The sequence below is a fragment of the Stenella coeruleoalba genome, assembly GCF_951394435.1.
Source record: "Stenella coeruleoalba genome assembly, chromosome: 2".
Classification (NCBI taxonomy): Eukaryota; Metazoa; Chordata; class Mammalia; order Artiodactyla; family Delphinidae; genus Stenella; species Stenella coeruleoalba.
The window spans coordinates 139833352-139856083 of NC_137147.1; the positions used below are offsets into that span (position 1 = coordinate 139833352).

Sequence of the window (22732 nt, forward strand, 5' to 3'; positions counted from 1 at the left end):
TAGCTTACGGTAAGAAAAAAAAAAAAAAGTCATGAAGAACCTAGGGGTAAGATGGGAATAAAGACACAGACCTACTGGCAAATGGACTTGAGGTTATGGGGAGGGGGAAGGGTAAGCTGTGACAAAGTGAGAGAGTGGCATAGACATATATACACTACCAAACACAAAATAGCTAGCTACTGGGAAGCAGCCGCATAGCACAGGGAGATCAGCTAGGTGGTTTGTGACGACATACAGGGGTGGGATAGGGAGGGTGGGAGGGAGGGAGATGCAAGAGGGAAGAGATATGGGAACATATGTATATGTATAACTGATTCACTTTGTTATAAAGCAGAAACCAACACACCATTGTAAAGCAATTATACTCCAATAAAGATGTTAAAAAAAAAACAAGAATCCTATACTATGATCAAGTGGGATTTATTACAGGGATGCAAGGATGGTTCAACATATACAAATCAATCAACATGATACACAAGATTAACAAAATAAAGGATGAAAATTTAGAATCATCTCAAGAGATGCAGTAAAAGGATTTGACAAAATTCAACATCCTTTTATGATAAAGACTCTCAACAAAGTGGGTACAGAGGGAACATACCTCCACATAATAAAGGCCATATAAGACAAGCCCACAGCTAACATCACAGTCAATGATGAAAAGTTAAAAGCTTTTCTTCTAAGGTAAAGAACAAGATAAGGATACATACTTTTGTCACTTTTATTCAACATAGTATAGGCAGTCCTAGCCAGAACAATTAAGTAAGAAATAAAAGGCATCCAAATTGGAAAGGAAAAAGTAAAAGTGTCATTATTTGTAGATGTCATGATAGTATATATAAAAAACCCTAAACACCCCCACCAAAAAACTGTTATAGGGTTTCCCTGGTGGCGCAGTGGTTGAGAGTCTGCCTGCCAATGCAGGGGACACAGGTTCGTGTCCGGGAAGATCCCACATGCCGCAGAGCGGCTGGGCCCGTGAGCCATGGCCGCTAAGCCTGCTCATCCGGAGCCTGTGCTCCGCAACGGGAGAGGCCACAACAGGGAGAGGCCTCTCACAACAGTGAGAGCAGGGAAAAAAAACACAAAAAACTGTTAGAACTAATAAATAAATCCAATAAACTTGCAGGATACAAAATCAATACACAGAAATCTGTAGTTTTGCTTACACCAATAATGAACTATCAGGAAGAGAAATGAAGAAAACAATCCCATTTACAACTGTATCAAAATGAATAAAATATCTAGGGAATAAATTTAAGCAAGGAGGTGAAAGACCTGTACACTGAAAATTGTAAGACCCAGATGAAAGAAACTGAAGAAGACACCAAAAATGGAAAGATATTCTACACTCATAGACTGGAAGAATTAATATTATTAAAATGTCCATATTACTCAAAGCAGTCTATGGATTTGATGCAATTCTTATCAAAATTCCAATGGCATTTTTCACAGAAATGGAACAAACAATTCTAAAATTTGTACAGAACCACAAAAGACCCTGAATAGCCAAAGCAATCTTGAGAAAAAGTAAAACAAAGCTAGAGGCATCATGCTCCCTGATTTCAAACAATAACACAAAGTTATAGTAATCAAAACAGTATGATATGGGCATAAAAAGACACATAGATCAATGAACAGAGAGCCCAGAAATAAACCCATCTTATATAGTCAATTAATTGATGACAAAGAAGCCAAGAATATACAATATACTAAAAAAAGGACAGTCTCTTAAATAAATGGTATTGGAAAAAATGGACAGCCACATTTTAAAAAATGAAACTGGATCACTGTCTTACAATACATAAGAATTCACTCAAAATGGATTAAAGACTTGCGTGTAAGACCTGAAGCCATAAAACTCCTCAAAGAAAACATAGAGGGTAAGCTCCTTGACATCAGTCTTGATAAAGATTTTTTTGGATTTGACATCAAAAGCAAAGGTAACAAAATCAAAAATAAACAAATGGGACTACCTCAAACTAAAAAGCTTTACAGAGCAAAGGAAAACGTCAACAAAATGGAAAGGCAACCAACTAAATGAGAGAAAATATTTGCAAATCATGTATCTGATAAAGGGTTAATATCTAAAATATACAAAGAACTCAAAAAACTTAATAGCAAAAAAAGCCAATCTGATTTAAATAATGAACAGAGAATCTGAATAGACATTTTTCTAAACAAGACATACTGACAGCCAACAGGTACATGAAAAGGTGCTCCACATCAATAATTAATCATCAGGGAAATGCAAATCAAAACCACAATGAGCTATCACCTCACATCTATTCGAATGGCTATTATCAAAAAGACAAGAAATAACAATTGTTAGCAAGGATGTGGAGAAAAGGGAACCCTGTGCACAGTTGATGGAAATGTTAATTGGCATACCCACTATGGAAAAAAGTATGGAGATTCCTTAAAAGATTAAAAATAGAACTACCATAAGATCCAGCAACTCTACTTCTGGGTATTTATCCAAAGAAAACAAAAACACTAACTCCAAAAGATATATACACCCCCATGTTCACTCAGCATTATTTACAATAGCTGAATAGAGAAACAACCTAAATGTCCATCAACAAAGAAAATGTGGTATGTATATATATAATATATATATAATATATATACATACACACACAGATATATATACAATGGGGTCTTTTTTGGCCATAAAAAACAATGAAATCTTGCCATTTGAGACAACATAGATGGATCTTGAGGGCATTATGCTAAGTAAAATAATCAGATAGAGACAAATACCATGTGATCTCACTTATAAGCGGAATCTAAAAACAACAACAACAACAAAACAAGCTCATAGATACAGAGAACAGATTGGTGTTTGTCAGAGGAGGGAGAGGGGGGTGTGGGCAAAATGGGTGAAAGGAGTCTTAAGGTACAAACTTCCGTTTTTAAAATAAGTATATCACAGGGATGTAATGTACAATATGGCAACTACATTTAATACTACTGTATTACATATTTTAAAGTTGCTAAGAGAATAAATCATCAAAGTTCTCAAAACAAGAAAAAATTCTCTAACTATGTATGATAACATATGTTAACTACGTTGATTGTGGTGATCACTTCATAATATATACAAACATCAAATCATTATGTTACACACCTGTAACTGATATAATGTTGTATGTCAATTATACCTCAATTTTAAAAAGATATTAGAACAAAGGAATGGACTGCTGACATACCCATGCTACTAAATGGATAAACCACAAAAAGATTATGCTAAATGAAAGAAGTGAGATAGAAAAGACTTCATGTTGTATTAATCTGTTTATATAAAATGTCTAAAAAACGCGAATCTATAAATTCAGAAAATAGATTAGTGGTTCGCAGAAGCTGGGGCTAGGAGCAGGAACTGATGGCAAGTGGGCATGTGGATTCTTTTTTGGGGTGATGGAAAATGTTCTCAGATGGATTATGGTTATGGTTACACAATTCTATAATTTATTAAAAATCCCTGAATCGCACACTTAAAACGGGTGAGCTTTATGATACTTAAGTTATATAACAGTAAAGTGGCTTTAAAAATCAGCCCAAAACACAATTCTTTAATTTCTTTTTATTGATAACTTCTCCACAGTTTTTCAGGTCCTTTATGATCTCTGTGGTCACCTTCTTACTCTATTTATAACAAAATATGAGACATCAGTTGTTTACACTCTGATCGTATACTACGTATCAATGGTAAAATGGTTATTCCCTCTCAAAAATGATATGTTCTAGAAAGCCTGATTGTGATTATAGATAGTTTTTAAAAGATACTAAATTTGAAATGTTACTTCTGTGTATTTAAGATTATTTCTCAAAATGACCAAGGCTATGTATACAAAATGTGAAAACAAATGGTTCAAACATGAAAATTTTGATCAACCAACCGTAGTTGCCTCAATAACCTCTAGTAACTCCTTTGACTGATTTTCAGGCTGGACTGACTTTTTTTTTTCCTTCACTGAATTGACCAAATTGACTGTGGAAATTGGTATCATGTTGAGACAAACCCATGTTGCCACCAATAACAGCCCCAAGCAGGAAACTGTATCTTTACACATGCTGTATCAATTAGCCATTAAACAACCCACATGAACAGCATCAAGCTGAAGCTTGCTAATAAAGGCCCACAGAGCATGGGCTTTCTGCAGCTCTTCTCAAAAGGCTCCTCCGCCCACTACCCAGCACCCACCCCCAATACAATCAGGGGTCAGAGTGGGAGGCGATCCGAGGGGGCTGCTCAAAACACATAAATAAAACCTCTTTCACAGAACTACAGCTGGAGTTATCCAACGTGTTTTATACAGGGCTCTACACATCAATTTCCTTTAAGTTTCGTCACAAAGAAAATCGTGACTTTCTACGAGCCATTCTATGCTTTCTCTTTTCAGAAAAGGAAATTCTTGCGAACTGAGGATTCCCTTTTTGCTGTGATCTATTCATATCAGGTGCTGGTGATATCTCCCACTTCTGCTCCCTTCTGGTCTCCATTTTGTCTTTTTGTAAAAATTTTTACTGGAGTATAGTTGCTTTACAATGCTGTGTTAGCTTCTACTGCACAGCAAAATGAATCAGCCATACATATACATATATCCCCTCCCTTTTGGATTTCCCTCGCATTTAAGTCACCACAGTGCATTAAGTAGAGCTCCCGTGCTATACAGTATGTTCCCATCAGTTGTCTATTTTATACATAGTATCAGTAGTGTGTATGTGTCAATCCCAATCTCCTACTTCCTCCCACCCCACCCCCTTCCCCCTTGGTAGCATATTTAAAATATTTAATTTGCTCTGTGCTTTCATGTGTAAGCCTCATCGAATGCTTTTAGAAATAGGCACGGTGCAATCCTTAAGGAAACACGAGTTCAGTTTTAAAATACGGTATGCGGCTCTCCTGTGGGATGATAATGGAAGCAGAAATAAACTTCTCTTCAACTTTTTCCCCTCTATAAAGCGATTACACTATTTTGCTTGAATGCCAGGAAGCCAGTCTCAGTTTACCAGGAGCCAGAGACACATTAGCAGGTATTCATGCCTAGTAAGCTCTCCTAGCACTATGCCAGGGTGCTGCAACCATCTTTTTACATTGTTAGTCTTATGAAAAGACAACAACTAATATATTTATCTAGTTATTTCTTGGGGACTGCTTTCTACTGAATGAGAACAGCAGGTACAATTAAACATAGACTATGCTGGGCTTCCCTGGTGGCGCAGTGGTTGACAGTCCGCCTGCCGATGCAGGGGACACGGGTTTGTGCCCCGGTCCGGGAAGATCCCACATGCCGCGGAGCGGCTGCGCCCGTGAGCCATGGCCGCTGAGCCTGCGCGTCCGGAGCCTGTGCTCCGCAACGGGAGAGGCCACGGCGGTGAGAGGCCCGCGTATCGCAAAAAAAAAACCCACAAAAAACATAGACTATGCTGACATTTCTACACTACAAATTCATCTGTGCACAACAGGAACACACTTGAGAAAACCACAGTGCAATATAAACGTTATTCTAATCATTCCATCACACAACAAAGGGTAGGTCATCCAAATATTCTTGCAAAAGCCTTAAATAAAATTAAGCAGCAAAATTAGCCATCCTAAATGGCAGTTATTATCTGGAGTCTCATGATTCAGTTCTGAATGGAAGCAACAAACATGGTTTTCCCTCTTCATGTATGACAACTGCAGGAGACATGCAGCATTTACAAGGTTAATACCAGGGGCAAAAGAGGCCCAGGTTTCTCAATTCTGCCTGCCTTTTACTAAGTAAAAGAGGTTTCCTTCTAATGTGGTGGATTTTAGATTCCTACCCAGCAACATCCTCTGTTTGATGTATGGGAAATACCGGGTGTGGAGGAACAGGTTCCTGGAGGTCGGAAGGGACCTATACTCTGCCCCAGCTCTGAACAACTTAATTCCCACAAGTCTAAGATACCACCAATTACAAGTCTTTCGGTGAAAAAGGAAAGAAAGCAATGGAATACAACACTCAATGCATAAATAAATTATAAGATACATTTTGATCATAGAGTTGACTTGGAGTAGCATGTCCAGAAGACCAACTCTGGTAAATTGTTCTAAAGAAATAACAAAAATTAGAGATAACACTTCTTTGGCACTTGCTATACGCCAAACACTGGGCTAAATGCATTATCCTCATACATATTATATCTCATTTAATTCTCACCATAACCCTTGAGATAGGTACTATTATTAACCCCTTTTTATAGATGAGTAAATTGAGGCTGAAGTTAATGAAATTACTTGCTCAAGGTCACACAACTATAAACTACAATCCTAACTCTTAAGCCTTAACAAACTGTATTATGTTTATGAGATAAATCTCATCTCAATTTATGGGCTCGATTACTATCCCAGTTTTGACCTTGAATAGCTGGGCTGATCTTCAGACATTTTAGTTTAGATTTTTCCACTTCTCACATAAAGTAGATATAGGAGGGAAGTTTGGAGAAGGTTCTAACTATTCTTTCACTTAACCTCTTGCTGCTTGTCTTGAGAAGCAGTTATTTGAACTGTAACAATATCTATTATGTGCCAGACAAAGTGCTACAATCTCAAAGAGGTTAAGGAACTGATCCAAGGTCACACAGCTGAGTTGTATTAAGAAGAAGCAGAAGCAGAACTTAAATCTGGATCTGACCCTAAATATAGATCTATTCCATTAGGCTACCCACCAGTTATCACCTTCCTTATGACTAAGTTATTTATCCTTTTTAAGCTTTAGTTTCCTCATCTGAAACACAGAAAGGCACTCAATGAATGATAATATTAATAACAATAATAATTGCACCCAATCCAGAAGGAACTTAATCCTCCAACAGCAAAAGAATGGATTTAATTTCCATGGTGCTGACCACCTTAAACCATGCCTTTGGAGAAAGGGACAGACATGGAGAAGTCTTCTAACTGCTAAACATTCTTGGCAGGATATTCTCTCTGAGGATAAATATCTTACTTTAATACTACAGCGGAACAAAGGTCATCCAATTAAGCCACACTACAAAAAATTCCAGGAGAAAAACATTATTCCCAGAAAACTGTGATTCAATTTATTCATCTAACAAATATGGACCGTCACACAGTGTCATAAATTAACTGGGGCCTCCGACCTCTACCAACAGAAATGACCCAGCATACAGCTGTTCTCCCTCTCCCTCTGATAAGACCCTAAAACTTCATAGCTTGCATAAGAGACAAAGCTGTGCTCAGAGCTTGGTGAATCAAACATTCATCAGACCACCGAGTGCATTGTGCTGGGTGGGTAGACAGGGGCTCATCATAAAGGTGAGGGGCATATATTCGGGTGCCATAAAGAACTGTGAGTCAAACCCACAATGATCACATAATCTACTTTAAATCCCAATCGCCAGCAAGGCAGAAGGATCTTAGGGGAGGTTAACAGGAGGACTAAATACCCTCTCAGACTATTTGTATTCCTTCCCTCTATGGCACATGACTTCTTCTCTTCTCTTCCCTAAGGCTTCCACTGATACTCATTTTTAGAAAGGGAGGGGGAGGTGGCTTGCACGGTAATTCCCCTGGGTGCCTCACCCTTTTAGAGATGTCCTAAAAGGGATGACTCTCCTATGAAAAATCCTACCACAGACACATGGATAAAAGAAAAACTAAGTCCAGGACAACCCTCTCTGTTGAAGTAGATCACCCAAGTGCAGACAATCATAGAACAATCACATATTCTTTATTATTAAGCTTTTTATTTTGAGATAATTGTAGACTCACATGCAGTTGTAAAAAATAACAGACATCCTGTATATCTTCTACCCATTTCCTCCCAACAGTGACATCTTGAAAAACTGTTGTACAATATCACAAACAGGGCACTGACACGGATACAGTCAAGACAGAGAATGTGTCCATCACCACATCCTTTTATAGCCACACCACTTCCCTCCTACCCCTGCATCCTCTCATTAGCCTCTGAAAACCACTAATTTACTCTCCATTTCTGTAATTCTGTCATTTCAAGAACCTTATAAAAATGGAATCACACAGTATGTAACCTTTTGTGACTGCCTTTTTTTACTTGGCATAATTCTCTGGAGATTCATCCAGGTTATATATATCAATAGTTCATTCATTTTTATTGCTGAGTAGTAGTATATGGCATGAATGTAGCACAGCTTGTTTAACCATTCACTCATTAAAGGACGCTGGGGTTGATTCCAGTTTTTGCCTATTATGAACAAAGCTACTATAAACATTTGTGTACTGCTTTTTGTGTAAACATAAGTCTTCATTTCTCTGGGATAAATGCCCAGGAGTGCAATTGCTGGGTCATGTGGTAGTTGCATGTTTAGATTTTTAAGAAAGACCAAATTGTTTTCTGGGGGGTCTGTATCATTTTACATTCCTATCAGCAATGTATTACTGATCTAATTTCTCTGCATCCTTGCCGGCATTTGGTGTTATCACTATTTTAAAAATTTTAGCCATTCTGGTAGGTATGTAGTAATATCTCACTGTGCTTTTAATTTGCATTGCCTTAACGGCTAATGATGCTGAAATCCTTTCCTGTGCTTAAATATTTGCCATTTGTATATCCTCTTCAGTGGAATGTCTCTTCATGTCTTTTGCTCATTTTTTATTGGGATTGTTTGGGTTTTTTTGCTGTTGAATTTTGATAGTTTTTCATATACTCTAGACATACATTCTTTAAAAGAACACATTTTTTTTTTTTTTGGTATGTGGGCCTCTCACTGTTGTGGCCTCTCCCGTTGCGGGGCACAGGCTCCGGACACGCAGGCTCAGCGGCCATGGCTCACGGGCCCAGCCGCTCCGCGGCATGTGGGATCTTCCCGTACCGGGGCACGAACCCATGTTCCCTGCATCAGCAGGTGGACTCTCAACCACTGCGCCACAAGGGAAGCCCTAAAAGAACACTTTTAAGTAACGCTATATGGGGTTTCTTGTCTTGAAAATCATTACCACAAATACAGAAATCCCTAGTGATTACCCGAGGGAAAGACAATGAATGACCAACGTGGGGAAGGAGGCTTAATTTTTAGAGATGTTCATTTGTGTGGTGAGTCAGAGCTGCAGAAAAACCAACAACCCAGAGTCATTAAATTAGTTTGTTTACCTCAGTTAATGGGCTAAGTCTTTTTTTTCCCTCCAAACACACAAGTGTTCATAAGTTACAATCTACTACATCACTGGCATGTGATTAATATTTACATTTAAAGGACAATATTTAAACAATTTAAAAACAGGAGCCAAACAGACATATATACACTACCAAACATAAAACAGATAGCTAGTGGGAAGCAGTCGCATAGCACAGGGAGATCAGCTCGGTGCTTTGTGACTACCTAGAGGGGTGGGATAGGGAGGGTGGGTGGGAGGGAGACGCAAGAGGGAAGAGATATGGGGATACATGTATATGTATAACTGATTCACTTTGTTATAAAGCAGAAACTAACACACCATTGTAAAGCAATTATACTCCAATAAAGATGTTAAAAGAAAAAAAAGGATGCCCTTGCAGGTGAACTTCCTGTACATTTTGGGGGCAACTTCCTGTGGATCTACAATCATTTCAAAATAAAAAGATTTTTTTAAAAAAGAATACCTTTGCTTTCCATCTAAGTTGTAACTTTGCATGTCGTTTTTTTTTTTTTTGTGGTACACGGGCCTCTCACTTCTGTGGCCTCTCCCGCTGCGGAGCACAGGCTCCAGACGCGCAGGCTCAGCGGGCATGGCTCACGGGCCCAGCTGCGGAGAGGAATCTTCCCGGACCGGGGCACGAACCCGTGTCCCCTGCATCGGCAGGCGGACTCTCAACCACTGCGCCACCAGGGAAGCCCCCTCTGCATGTCCTTTTTATAACTCTTTGTTAATGATAATATTTTATTTTCAGTATACTTTATAGTTTAAAAACCCTTTCCCCTTAAAGATGTCTTTTGTATTGATTATATCAGTTTGGTTTAGAAAGCAACATTATTCTTAGCTAAGCCACATTGCTTTGATTCTCAATTATTAATATTTGCTTGCATTTTAGCCTCTTTAGTTCTAAAATATTTCATATTTCCCAGAGTTGCCCATTTTGAAGGAACACAAAATAGTTTATACATGTTAAGCACTTAGAACAGGGTCTGGTACAGAGTAAGTGCCTAATAAATATTCATTATTATTACTATTACTACGATTTTCATAGCAAAATCTACTCACAGGGATTCTCATTCGTTTTCTTTCTTCTCCTATATACCTGACTTACTTTGTACCTTGGTAATATGTCATACTTCCTTCAGTCACGAATCAAAGAATCCAGAATCCTGCTGCTTGAAGGAAGTTGAGTGATCATCTAGCCATCCCTTCATTTTATATATGAGGAAACTGAGGCCCGGAGAGCAAGAGTCACCTGCCTTTCCAGGGTCACACAATGAGGCAGTCAGAGGGACTGGATTGGGAATTTACTTTATTCCTTCTTTATTCCTTCTTAGGAACTTTATTCCTTCTTTATTCCTTCTTAGAAATGGAGCTTTTAGAAATGGAGCTTTTAGAAATGGAGCTTCTTAGAAATGGAGCTTTTTAAAAATTGTCCAAGTTAGACCAAGTCAGTGTGGCACATCTACAGTTCTTAAATAATATCTGAGGAAAAAACAGGTTAACTAAGAAAAGAAAAATCTGTGCAATTTCCAGATGCTCCAAATTGCTAGCCAAGGATAACAGCAACTTTTAAGTTTCTCTCTTTCTCTCCCTTCCTCCTCCCATCCCTCCCTCTCTTTCTTTCTCCCTCTCTCTCTCTGTCTTTCTGACATTGCAGATATCCTTTAACTCATGAAGGATTCTTTTTTTTTTTTTTTCAAGCTAGTGAGTTGCTAGACCAAACCTAGGTAGGATTTCTCAGGAGCCACGAGATATGATGATAATGACAGAATCAACCAGACCCCTTGAAAGAATGGTCTGTCTGTTTGGGCAGGGGAAACGTCTTTCTAAAGCAGAGCTTCCATGGGACTTCCCTAGTGGTCCAGTGGTAAAGAATTCACCTTCCAATGGAGGGGACATGGGTTCGATCCCTGGTTGGGGAACTAAGATCCCACATGCCACAGGGCAACTAAGCCTGCACGCCACAACTACTGAGCCCGCGTGCCTCAACTAGAGAGCCTGCATCCTGCAAACTACAGAGCCCACGTGTTCTGGAGGCCGCATGCCACAACTAGAGAAAGAAAACCTGCATGCCACAACTAGAGAGAAGCCGGTGTGCTGCAACGAAGAGTCTGTGCACTGCAAAGATCCCGCATGTCACAATGAAGACCCAACACAACCAAAAAAAGAAAAATAAAATAATAATAATAAAGTAGAGCTTCCACTGCACTGCTAAGAATTAAAAGAATGCCTTCTTTCTCTTCCTTCTTCTTTTTTTTAAAAGTCTGATTTACTGAGGTATAATTTACAGTAAAATTCACCCTATCTAGGTGTATAAGTCTAAGTGTTCTAACAAATGTGTACAGTCTGATAACCACCACCAAATTCAAGATATAGAATTCGCAACATCTCCCAAAATTCCCTCACAGCTTTATAGTCAACCCTTCCTCTACCCTTGGGCAACCACGGATGTATTTTCCATCCTTATTGCTTTGCCTTTTCCAGAACGTCATATATGTGGAGTGACACAATAGGTAGCCCTTTGAGTCTGGCTTCTTTCACTTAGCATAAGGAACTTACGGTGCATCTATGTCACTGCATGAATCAGTAGTTTGTTCCCTATTATTGCTGAGTAGTATTCTATGTTTGGATGTACCACAGTTTGTTTACTCATTCACCAGTTGAAAGACAATGGAGTTGTTTCCAGCTTGGGGCTACTATGAATAAAGCCATGTGGAGTGCGATTGCCAAATCATTTTGTAGGACAGTACCAAACTGCTTTCCAAAGTGGCTGGACCATTTCATATTCCCACTAGCAATGTATGAGAGTTCAGTTGCTCTGTATTCTTTGTCAGCACTTGATATGATCAGTTTTTTCTTTAATTTTAGTGAAGGTCTCTGTTTTAGCAGAAAAAAATATGTAGCAGGAAACATTTTTTATCACACCAAACTACCGCTGAAAGTTGAAGCAAACTTGACTCCTCTCTTCCTCTAAAAATCCACAAGCAATCCATCAGGAAATTCTAACTCTACATTTAAAATATATTCAGAATCTGACCACTTCTCCCCATCTTCACGACTGTCTCCCTGACCTGAGCTTCTATAACTCACCTGGTTACTGTAACACTGCCTAACAGCTGATAATACCCTCACCCCCATCCTCAGCGTGACACACTGGCCTCCCTGCTGTTCCATGAACACACCACGCACATCCCACCAGCATCTTCTGCTCTGTTCCCCCACATACCTTCCTGTCTAGCAACTCTCTTCCTTCAAGCCTTTGCGTCAATCTCATCTTCTCTATGAGGCCTACCTGATGAACTCTGCAACCTGCCCTTTCCCTCCCCTAAGATTGATCTACTTTTTCTTTTCTCCCTATTAATAACTACCCTCTAACACACTCTGTATTGTTTTTTATTATATTCATTACTTAGCGACATTACTTTCCCAACCCTGCCCCACCCCAGCTAGAGTATAAGTTCCATGATGTCAGAGTCTTTTGTTTTATACAAATCGATGTATTCCAACTACATAGACAACTGCCTGGAACACAGCAGGGATAAAAATAAATAGTTGCTCCATGAACAAATTAAAAACACTGGCTTTGGCACCAACTGGAAAATATGTATGAGGACAGATTTATAAAAAGTAGAGCCAGGGGTAGAAAATGAAATTTCTAACATGTCTATTGAAACCACAAGACTTACTTTCTCCAATCACAAATTGGGCAGCATTTGCCTTCAGAATAATACAAAAACATTTTTTAATACATATATATATAATATAAAATATAAAAAAGCTCTCCTGTTAAGAGAAAATTGATGAAATCAACCAGGTTCATATATACAAAAATATCCTGGGACACCAACTATCTAGGTTTTTTTCTTTCTATAAACTTCTCCATCTGTGTAAGACTGCCCCAGCCTGACTGCCAATTTTATTTTCTTAATCTAAGTTCTATTCTCATTACCCTTCCATTTCTATTTATTATCCTCAGGGAAAGAGAGAGCAGTTAATGCCAGGGCATTCTCACATCTTCCAAAGAAATGGCATAGGTGTTAATCTTGTATTTATGTTTGATGTGGGTAATGATGGCTGTGACTGGAGCTGTAGGTTTATTAATATGCAGGGCTCTCACCTCATTAGTGGCGATGTATGTTTTGAAGTTAAGCTGCAATGTTTGCTGTAATGTCAGATCTGGCCTAACAGACTTTCTCACTGTTCATTTTCTTTGTTTTTACTCAGTCAGTACATGCTATGCTCACAGGGCTCACACGAATGCTTTTTAATAAAGACAATTTTTCCACAGTAGTTAATCTTGGTGGAAGTTTCAAACAGGTTTTTTTTTTTCTTTTTTCTTTTTTCTTTTTTTTTTTTTTTTTTTTTGCGGTACACGGGCCTCTCACTGTCACGGCCTCCCCCATTGCAGAGCACAGGCTCCGGACGCGCAGGCTCAGCGGCCATGGCTCGTGGGCCCAGCCGCTCCGCGGCATGTGGGATCTTCCCGGACCGGGGCACGAACGTGTGTCCCCTGCATCGGCAGGCGGACTCTCAACCACTGCGCCACCAAGGAAGCCCTCAAACAGTTTTAATAATTATTTCCTCATGTGATACCACATGTTTCTCCTGAAGAAAAGATTTTCATAATTTTTCACCTAGTAATACAAAGCATAATAAACTCTCTCCCTGGCTTGATTTGGGAGTGAGGTATTCTTATTAACAGGATAAAGTGGTTAATTCTAATAATAGTTATTATATAATTAAAACATACCTGCATTACTAATATTTGATAGCTTATAAAGCACTTTCACATATATCATCTCAACCAGATCTTAAAAAGAACAAAATAAACAAAAGTAAAACCTGGTTGAATATATCACTTGATGATCCACTATGAATGGCAACTGATACACTTCAATTCCTAAAAAAATTTACAGTTTCCATAATACACAAATAAACTAACCTGTACCAGACTAACAAGCTTTATGGGATGGATGGGTGGTCTGTTGCTGCTTGTTGCTCAGACTTCACTCTGCTCTACAGTCCTCATGGGGTTTGCACTATAGGAAAGACTCGATTTTCAACAGCTCGTCTGGAAATCATTAACTATATTTTATAAATTCCACTATATATATATATATATATACACACACACACACACACACACAAACACCTATATATACACATGTATACATATATACACATATATATACCTATATATACACACATATATGTACATATATACACACACACACACACATATATATTTACAGCTACAAATCCAGGACCACTGTACTTCAAGGAAGCCATTTAAATGTGAGAAACAGTTTATCCTCTTTTCTCATTAGATAACTGAATATATATCCATTTCTTAATATTTTAAAATTTGTGTTCATAAGTACAAGACCCTGGTCTTTAGCGGCAGCATTTGGTAGGGAAGAAAACGACAGAGGAGAACACAGGTACTTAGACCGAGACAAAGGAGAAGGAGGCTTAGATCACTCATTAATGCTTCTCTTTCACCATCTTTTCACTCTGTCTTCTCACAGCGCCTGTACCGGGCTCCCCCTCCTGCAGAAGGACCACTGTCTTTGATTTGACAACATGACACATATTCAGCTAGAACTCCCATCATCATTCAAGAAAGCAAAAATGAGGATATGTGCTTTTAAGAAGGTACAGCAATAAGCTTACATATCAAAAGTCTATAAACAAGTATATTACCTATTTAATTGCCTTAGCTGAACTTAAAAGCTCTGATCTTTAATTGAACTGATCTAAAAAGCTACAATTTTTAAATCAAGGACAAAATTAAATAGCTTTTTGGTAAATAAAAAGGCATCTTTAATCTTATTTTATGAAATCCAAGTTATTAAATATAGATAAAACATCTAAAATATTAAGTTAACAACTACTCAATCTAGAGTAAATTTCTCATGACAAAGCTTTACAAAATTCTTCAGGGACACCTGGCTTCTTCTACTCTTCAATAAAAACATGTACTTTTAAATCTGGAAGGTACAAGTTTCCACAAATAACAAGGAAACTCAAAAGCTAAACATATATGTTTAATGAGGTATACTACCAGAGTATACCTATAGCTGAGTACCCATAATTACTGGGGAATAACTGTTTCTATAGCTGAGTACCCATAATTACTGGGGAATAACTGTTCATCTGCACTGTAATTCATTAGTCTTTCCATCTAGACAGATGCAGATGCACATTCACTTACTGGTATTTATTTAAAACTGAACATATACGCACTATTATATACAAAACAGATAACCAACAAGGACCTACTGTATAGCATAGGGAACTATACTCAATATTTTGTAATAACCTATAAGGGAAAATAATCTATATATATGTATAAATGAATCACTTTGCTGTACCTAACACAACACTGTATACCTGAAACTAATACAACATTGTAAATCAATACTTTAACTAAATAAATAAATTTAAAAAACTGAAATCCCTTGAGAGGGTTAGCTGGCCCACTACCACTATCCCCACTCAGGCTCTCACAGATATTTTCATTCCATAACCAGTGGCATTTTATAGTGGTTACTCTCTGTGGGAACTGGACTGGCCAGCACAGACTAAAAAGAGAAGTACAGGCTTAGGATTCCTTTTTGAAACCTCTATATCCAAAATCAGTCAAACCACTAAGGCCCTCATACGTCACTGATCAAAGAACCCTTCTTAGCCCAAACTGCAACCACAGCTGGGGAGAAGGACCTACCTACCTCTAAGAGGCTCTGGTCAACCACACTTGCCCACAGTGATTATAGGGTGGTTGTACAGGACTCTGACGAACACTTTAGACTTTATTTTTAGATCCAGACATAAATCCATTTGAAACATGTCCATCAAGGTGCCATTTTGAATGAAAAATTCAATTATTCCTCCAGATGAAGAGTAAAACTAAAACCAATGATTTTAAAGAAGAAAAACAAAGATGACTGCAGAATAACTGAATAGTATTTTCCTATCTATTATAGTTCTTAGTGCTACTAAGAGTCCTCACAGAAAGTTATGGCTAGTGAGAATTTCTTATAAACCAGAATTATGCTGTGTGCCCAGAGTACAGGATGAGCCTAAGGATCTCTTTAATAATAATATTTGCAGGACTTCCCTGGTGGTCCAGTGGTTAAGAATCCGCCTGCCAATGCAGGGGACATGGGTTCGAGCCCTGGTCCAGGAAGATCCCACATGCTGTGGAGCAACTAAGCCCGTGTGTTGCAACTACTGAGTCTGCGCTCTAGAGCCCACGAGCCACAACTACTGAGCCCAGGTGCCACAACTACTGGAGCTCACGCGCGTAGAGCCCATACTCCGCAACAAGAGATGCCACCACAGTGAGAAGCCCACGCACCGCAACTAGAGAAAGCCCATACACAGCAACAAAGACCCCACACAGCCAAAAATAAATAAATTAAAAAAAATAACATTTGAATTTCCATGGCAAGGTCCTTTTAATGAAGGCTTTGCTACTGAGCATTGATGACTTCCTTGATTTCCTTTGTCAAATGGATAGCAGATGTCCATAAAAATCAATAAAATGACAAGAATTGACCACTGTGATAATTCCTATTAAAATGGCTATAACCACCTTATGGGTTGGTGAGTCTGGGGAGGTGGGAGTACAGGGAAGCAATATAAGTCATATTACGTTAACAACCATTCTCTCTTAATCCTGGAGGAGAAAATGCTCCATTTTTTCTCACCCACCAGATGTATTCACATGCTTATTTATTCCCAGGAAGAATAATACACACTCAGTTCACTCTCCCTACATCTACATGTGTACCAACTATATACTCTAGAAATAGAGTGGACTGGCTTTAAAGAAAAACTTGGTGTATGATTCCATTTAATCAGCATAAAAACCTTCAAGAACTGAATTGAAAGTTTTGCTTGTCAAAATCTACATACCCTTTTCAAAAGAGGAAGGAAGATTTAAGCACAAATTTGGAATCACTAGGATATTAAAACCACCACAACAAAAAATAACCCTTAGTGACAGATGTGATACTACAATTGAAGACATCAGTTGTTTTCTCTCTCTCATACTTTATACCTTAAAAAAAACCCACAAAACTTTCCTTTCATCACATCTGTGTATGTTGTTGCATTCTCCAAATGTGCATAAAGCTAGGCTGAGCAGAGGTGTAAAATTAAACAGTAGTTAGTAACATTAGGCCAACTTCCAAATGAATTCAGACATTTGGGGAATATTAAAAAATGCAAAGGGAGGTTCCTTTTGCAACATTCAACAGTTATCTGATTATTCTTCTCATGTGTTCTGTTAATAGACTAGGAGACTAATTGCTGATGCACTTACCAATCCCTTATTTAAAGTTTCACTTTCAAGGTATGTAAAGCAATCTCTTAAGCAACAATGCATGAGGATATTTGAAATGTTAATAAAAGGAAGGGATACAATTATATAGAAAATGAAGGTTTTGCAATTAACTAGAGTTAAGAAAAATAAGATCCTGTCATTTCCAAATACTATGAAAAACACCGTTTTACACATGTTTGGTAAACATTATTCACAAAAATACAATACCAAGTTTATAATCTAAATCAGAGTAGTTAAGGAAGAAAAAATTTTTTAAGTAACATTTATAAAGCAGCCATCTTACTGACTACCAAATATATCGCCTGGCTTAAATATTAGATCATTTATTCACTTTAAAAATCAAGGTATAGGGAGAGCTCCCCACCTTACCCCAAATTAAGTCAGAGCTTGTAAGCCAGTACATACCTCTATGTAAAATCTTTAAACTCCACAAATAAGTAAGGCCTTTAACGACCTAAATTGAGAAAGAGAAAACAGGACAATGATGGTTTTTATAAGGAACTTTCCACATTTAAACACATAATCGTATCAGCCGTAATTTCTTCCTTCCGAAGCCTGTTAACCAACACACATTTATTGAACACCTCCCGTTTCTGTGTCAGGCGCTGTGGGGACACCGAATGTATAAGCTACAGGTTCCTTCCTTTAATGAGCTCACAGTGTTCTGAAGATAAGGTACGATGAATGAAAGAAATGGATATGTGTGCACATAATATGACCTGGAAGTCCACTGACGAAGTTCTCAGTGGTGGTGTGGGCAGAAAGGAGAGGGACAGGAAAAAGGAACAAAGATTTTCACTTATTTTCTACACTTCTGTACATGAAAAGAAAAATTTTTTAAGTCATGACATTTATGACCAAGGAGAGACATTTTTAAAAAACTTAACTAATGAGGGCAATGGGTGGACTAAAGGCTGCTTCCCCTGACCGTCAGGAAGGCTTTACCAAAGTGCCAGGCCCTGAGTAACAGATTCAACTGATGTGAAGAAAAGTGAAAAAAGCATTCAAGCCAAGGTAAAAATATACGATCAGAGTGTTGGGGCAGTGCATTCTTCAAAACTATCGAGGAAGACAAACACTGAGACACTGTTCTAGATTAACAGAGACTAAACAGACATGACAACTAAATGCAACGTATAATCCAAGACTGGATGCTGGACTAGAAAATTTTTTTCTTTTGGTCTATAAAGAGTATTATTGGACAACTGGCAAAATCTGAATAAGGACTGTTGATTAGATAATAATGATGTATCAATGCTAATTTTCTAATTTTGATCCATATACAGTGATGATGTAAGAGAATGTCCTTGTTCTTAGGAAATACACACCTGGAGTAATTAGGAGTAAAGGGTCATGATATTTGCAAATAATTCTCAAATGCTTCAGGAAAAAAATCTGTACATATATATTTAATCAAATGTGGTTAATTGTTAACAATTGGGAAATCTGGGTGAAGCATCTTTGGGAATTCTTAGTATTACTCTCACCAGTTTTCTGGAAGGTTAAAATAATTTCAAAATAAAAAGTTTCCCCCCAAATATTTTAAATGATTTTAGGGTAGGAAACAACAAAGTATATCAAGAGGATGATCCTCACAAGCCAGTCTGACTGATGCAAGTATGTGTGGAATCATGTAGACAATACTGAACGGGCAAGTAAAAGAAATAAAATGAGAAAATACAAACATCTGAGTTAGAGTTTAGATTTTTTTAATTTAACAGACTGAGTTAAGAGTAATTAGTCGAATAAGGTACTGAAGAGAAGATGTTTCCAAGACCCTAAGTACGTGGGTTATAAGTGCTACCTTCTGTGTGGGAAAGTTAATCATCAAAAGCTTTAAAAATCTTTATATAGAAATAGCTGTAAAAGGAGATGCATATGTCTTTATTCACACCCACTGACCCTGTAATGCACACGAGTGTGAACTTACCAATTTCAAGGTTGACTATTCATAATTAGGTATCAGATACAATGAACACACCACTATTATTAAAAATTTACTGGGGGGCTTCCCTGGTGGCGCAGTGGTTGAGAGTCCGCCTGCCGATGCAGGAGACACGGGTTCGTGACCCGGTCCGGGAGGATCCCACGTGCCGCGGAGCGGCTGGGCCCGTGGGCCATGGCCGCTGGGCCCGCATGTCTGGAGCCTGTGCTCCGCAACGGGAGAGGCCACAACAGTGAGAGGTCCGCGTACCACAGGGAAAAAAAAAAAATTTACTGTAAGAATTTTAAACTACCCATCATTATAGAAATTTTTAGGTGAGTCAGGAATATAAGAAAAAGAAAAACTACCATTATGAGAAGTAACCGAGTAATTTACATACCTTGAGAAAGATGAAAAGAGGGTTGGAGCTAAATATGCAAGGATTTTAGTTGATCAAAAAAGACCAAGGGCAATAATAAAAATAGAAATGCCAAGGGAAAAACCCGATTTCCAAATACTGAAGGTCTAGAAGAAGATAAAATCTATACCAACTAATGCTGAGCAGAAGTTAACATATTTTAATTGTTCTCACTGAGTGGAATGTAGTCCTGAAAAATTTGCTAACGCATTATAATCAATTCTGTGATATATTTTTCTATTTTAAGAGAACGGAATACATATCTATAGCAAATGATTTCTTCCAGAATTCAGACTAAGTGGCATTACAATAAAACACATGTACTCTGAACAGTAAGATAGTAAAAAAAGAAAATATGAAAATAGGAATAACACAGAAGGAAGAAACAGGACAAAAATATTCCCTTAAATGCTTATAAAAATAACATCAATAATAAAAACAATTTTTTCTTTGAGTAGTAGGACAACATCATCTTATTTAGCTGGAAGTAATCACCCTCTGGGCTCTGGAAATAGGGTTAAAGTTCTCAACTTATAAGTTGCATATTTTAAAGCTCTCCCATTAAAGATAACTCACCACTGAAAATTAGTCCCACAGAAAATGAATAATCAGAAAACACACAGGGGAAGGCAATCCACCATATTCAGATTATCAGGCAGAGAAAAAGTAAAACAAATACTGATTTTATGATACTTGCTAAATTTACAAGTTTTGTTGGACATTCAAAAAGAAAATATTATTCTTCCAACTTTATCAAAGTAGACTACATTTTCCTTTAGAAGAAGAATAAATGCATGGGGAGCTAGAAATCTGTCCCTTGAAAATCTAGAGGGTATTATTGGTATTCAGTAAACTAGGTTTCACAACGACTTGACAAAGCCTTGACACTAAAAGTACTTATATCTGCTGTCAGTCACTCACTTCTTGACATGTCAAGTGCACAGCCTTTCAGGGACAACTTCAATCAACATTAGCACTCAAAATACAGTACACAGTGTCACTGCTTCAGAAATGAGAGGAAAAATAAAATGTGTTAGATGGCAGGGAAAGGGAGAAAGGCATTCCTCTTTATAGGAGACCAGATTCCAGTGGAAAGTAATAAAAATCACTGAGCAAGGTGTAAGGCTGAAATCAACCAGTTTATATGGATTTCTTTTTCTGGGAAAATATTCTCTTGCCATACATCCATCAAGAGAAAATTTGAACAACATATCATAAAGGCTGACAGGGGTCTATCCTGTAATGAATGTTGGATCTGTGGACCTGTATAGCATGCCAGACTATTAGAACCTGGAAAATAAAGTTACTTGGGGGAGGAAGAGATGCCTAGATGTGGTTCTAAGACATGAAAAGAATCTGAAGCAGTTGTATGTGTTACGCCAGTATTCCCTCATTCATACTTCTCTTTTTTACTTTTAAACCTCATTCTCCCTTTCATTTCTTCCTCTTCTTTTTTCTCATTTTCTTAGGAAACCAGATTGAAAGAGCATGGGGCCTGGAGTCAAACTGCCCTGGGTTCTAATTATTACTGCCTAGCTACATGATATCTCTAGGCAAGCTGTTTAACTTTTCTACATCTCATCTTGCACTTGTATAAAATATGTACAATCATCTATAGAGTTACTGTGAAGGGTAAATGACATAATATTTGTACATAAAACATTTATCAATGATTTTCATAAAGAAGTACTCAATATACACCTATTTCCCTCCTCTCTCCTGATTCTGTTCCTTCTGACTTGGCAAAAGAACCCATGTGCTTCCTTGGTCTCCCTGAGGGAACTCAAGGGAATGATGTTGATGCTGTCTTCAGAACACTAGAGGAGTGATGGTCAAGGATACTGGGAACCCAATCAGGCTGTGAGAACATTTACTTTACAAATCATGTCCTACAAACCATCAATTTGCTAGTCTTATTTTGATTGGTAGAACCCTTCCACTGGTGTTTGTTAGCTGCAAGAAAAGGAGTAACCAACTTTGTAGTCTACTAAAATTTCATTAAAAAAACACACTTTGGAAGTATTATACAAGCTTAGGCCCTAGCAGAGTTTATAAGAAGTGGCAGATGAAGAGTAAAATTATCAAAAGCATTTTTTTTTTTTTACTCCGGCCACAGGCAATTCTCATTACTATGACCTGATACGCCATAAAAGCTGGTGAAATTGGACACATTTTAGAAAAAAAAACAAAAACAGCCTCATGTTTTAAAATGTAAGGGTTAAATACAAATAATGCCTTGGCTAGCACTTATTTCAAATGCCTTTCACTAAAATCACTGTCATATTTTCAGTTAGGTAAGCCCTGCACTGGATTTTTTTTTTTTTTTTTTTTTTTGCTGACTCCATTCACTTCACAGGCTTCCCACTCCAGTAGAATTGAAAAGACCGATGGCCTTGTGTGGCTGCCCTACACAAGAGGGCGGCAAGATTTATGAAATCCAGGAAGAACAAGCTTCTCTACTGAAGAAGGCAGATTCCTATTTTAGCCAAGTTTGATAGATAACTGCGTATAGAACTCATATACTTTTTGCTTTTTCAATTGGTATTCCTCCTTTTTTGCCCTTTAATATACATGTTTTTAAACTTTAGAGCTAAGAAATGCCAAAAGCCACAAAGCATTCATTCCCCCGAGATTAAAAGAGGAAATGAAACATTTTTATTTTCATCTAAAATAGTGCTTTAAGTAGTCAAATTGCATACTCATCTACCTAAACATGTAGATTAGAAGCTACTTAGCAGCAATAGCATCAGGAAAGAAAGTTCTCATCACCCTGGGCAGTTCTCACTAATAATTAGAAAGAAAAAAGGAAAGCTGTGAATTACAATGAACTAAGACTAAATAAGTGTCCATGTTGGATTAAAGGATCTGTGTTGTCAGTTTGATGTATAA

The 22732-nt window shown here is 37.8% G+C and overlaps 1 protein-coding gene across 3 annotated transcripts in view; it reads right to left on the reverse strand.

The window, feature by feature from the left end:
• The window catches only part of MAP2K5 (mitogen-activated protein kinase kinase 5), a 262237-nt gene that overhangs the window by 134036 nt on the left and 105469 nt on the right, over positions 1-22732 (reverse strand). For all 3 annotated transcript variants that reach the window (XM_079913743.1, XM_079913742.1, XM_079913744.1), the window contains exon 13: positions 17907-17955. In XM_079913743.1, coding sequence (XP_079769869.1) covers positions 17907-17955 — 49 coding nt within the window. The remainder of the gene's footprint in view (positions 1-17906; positions 17956-22732) is intronic.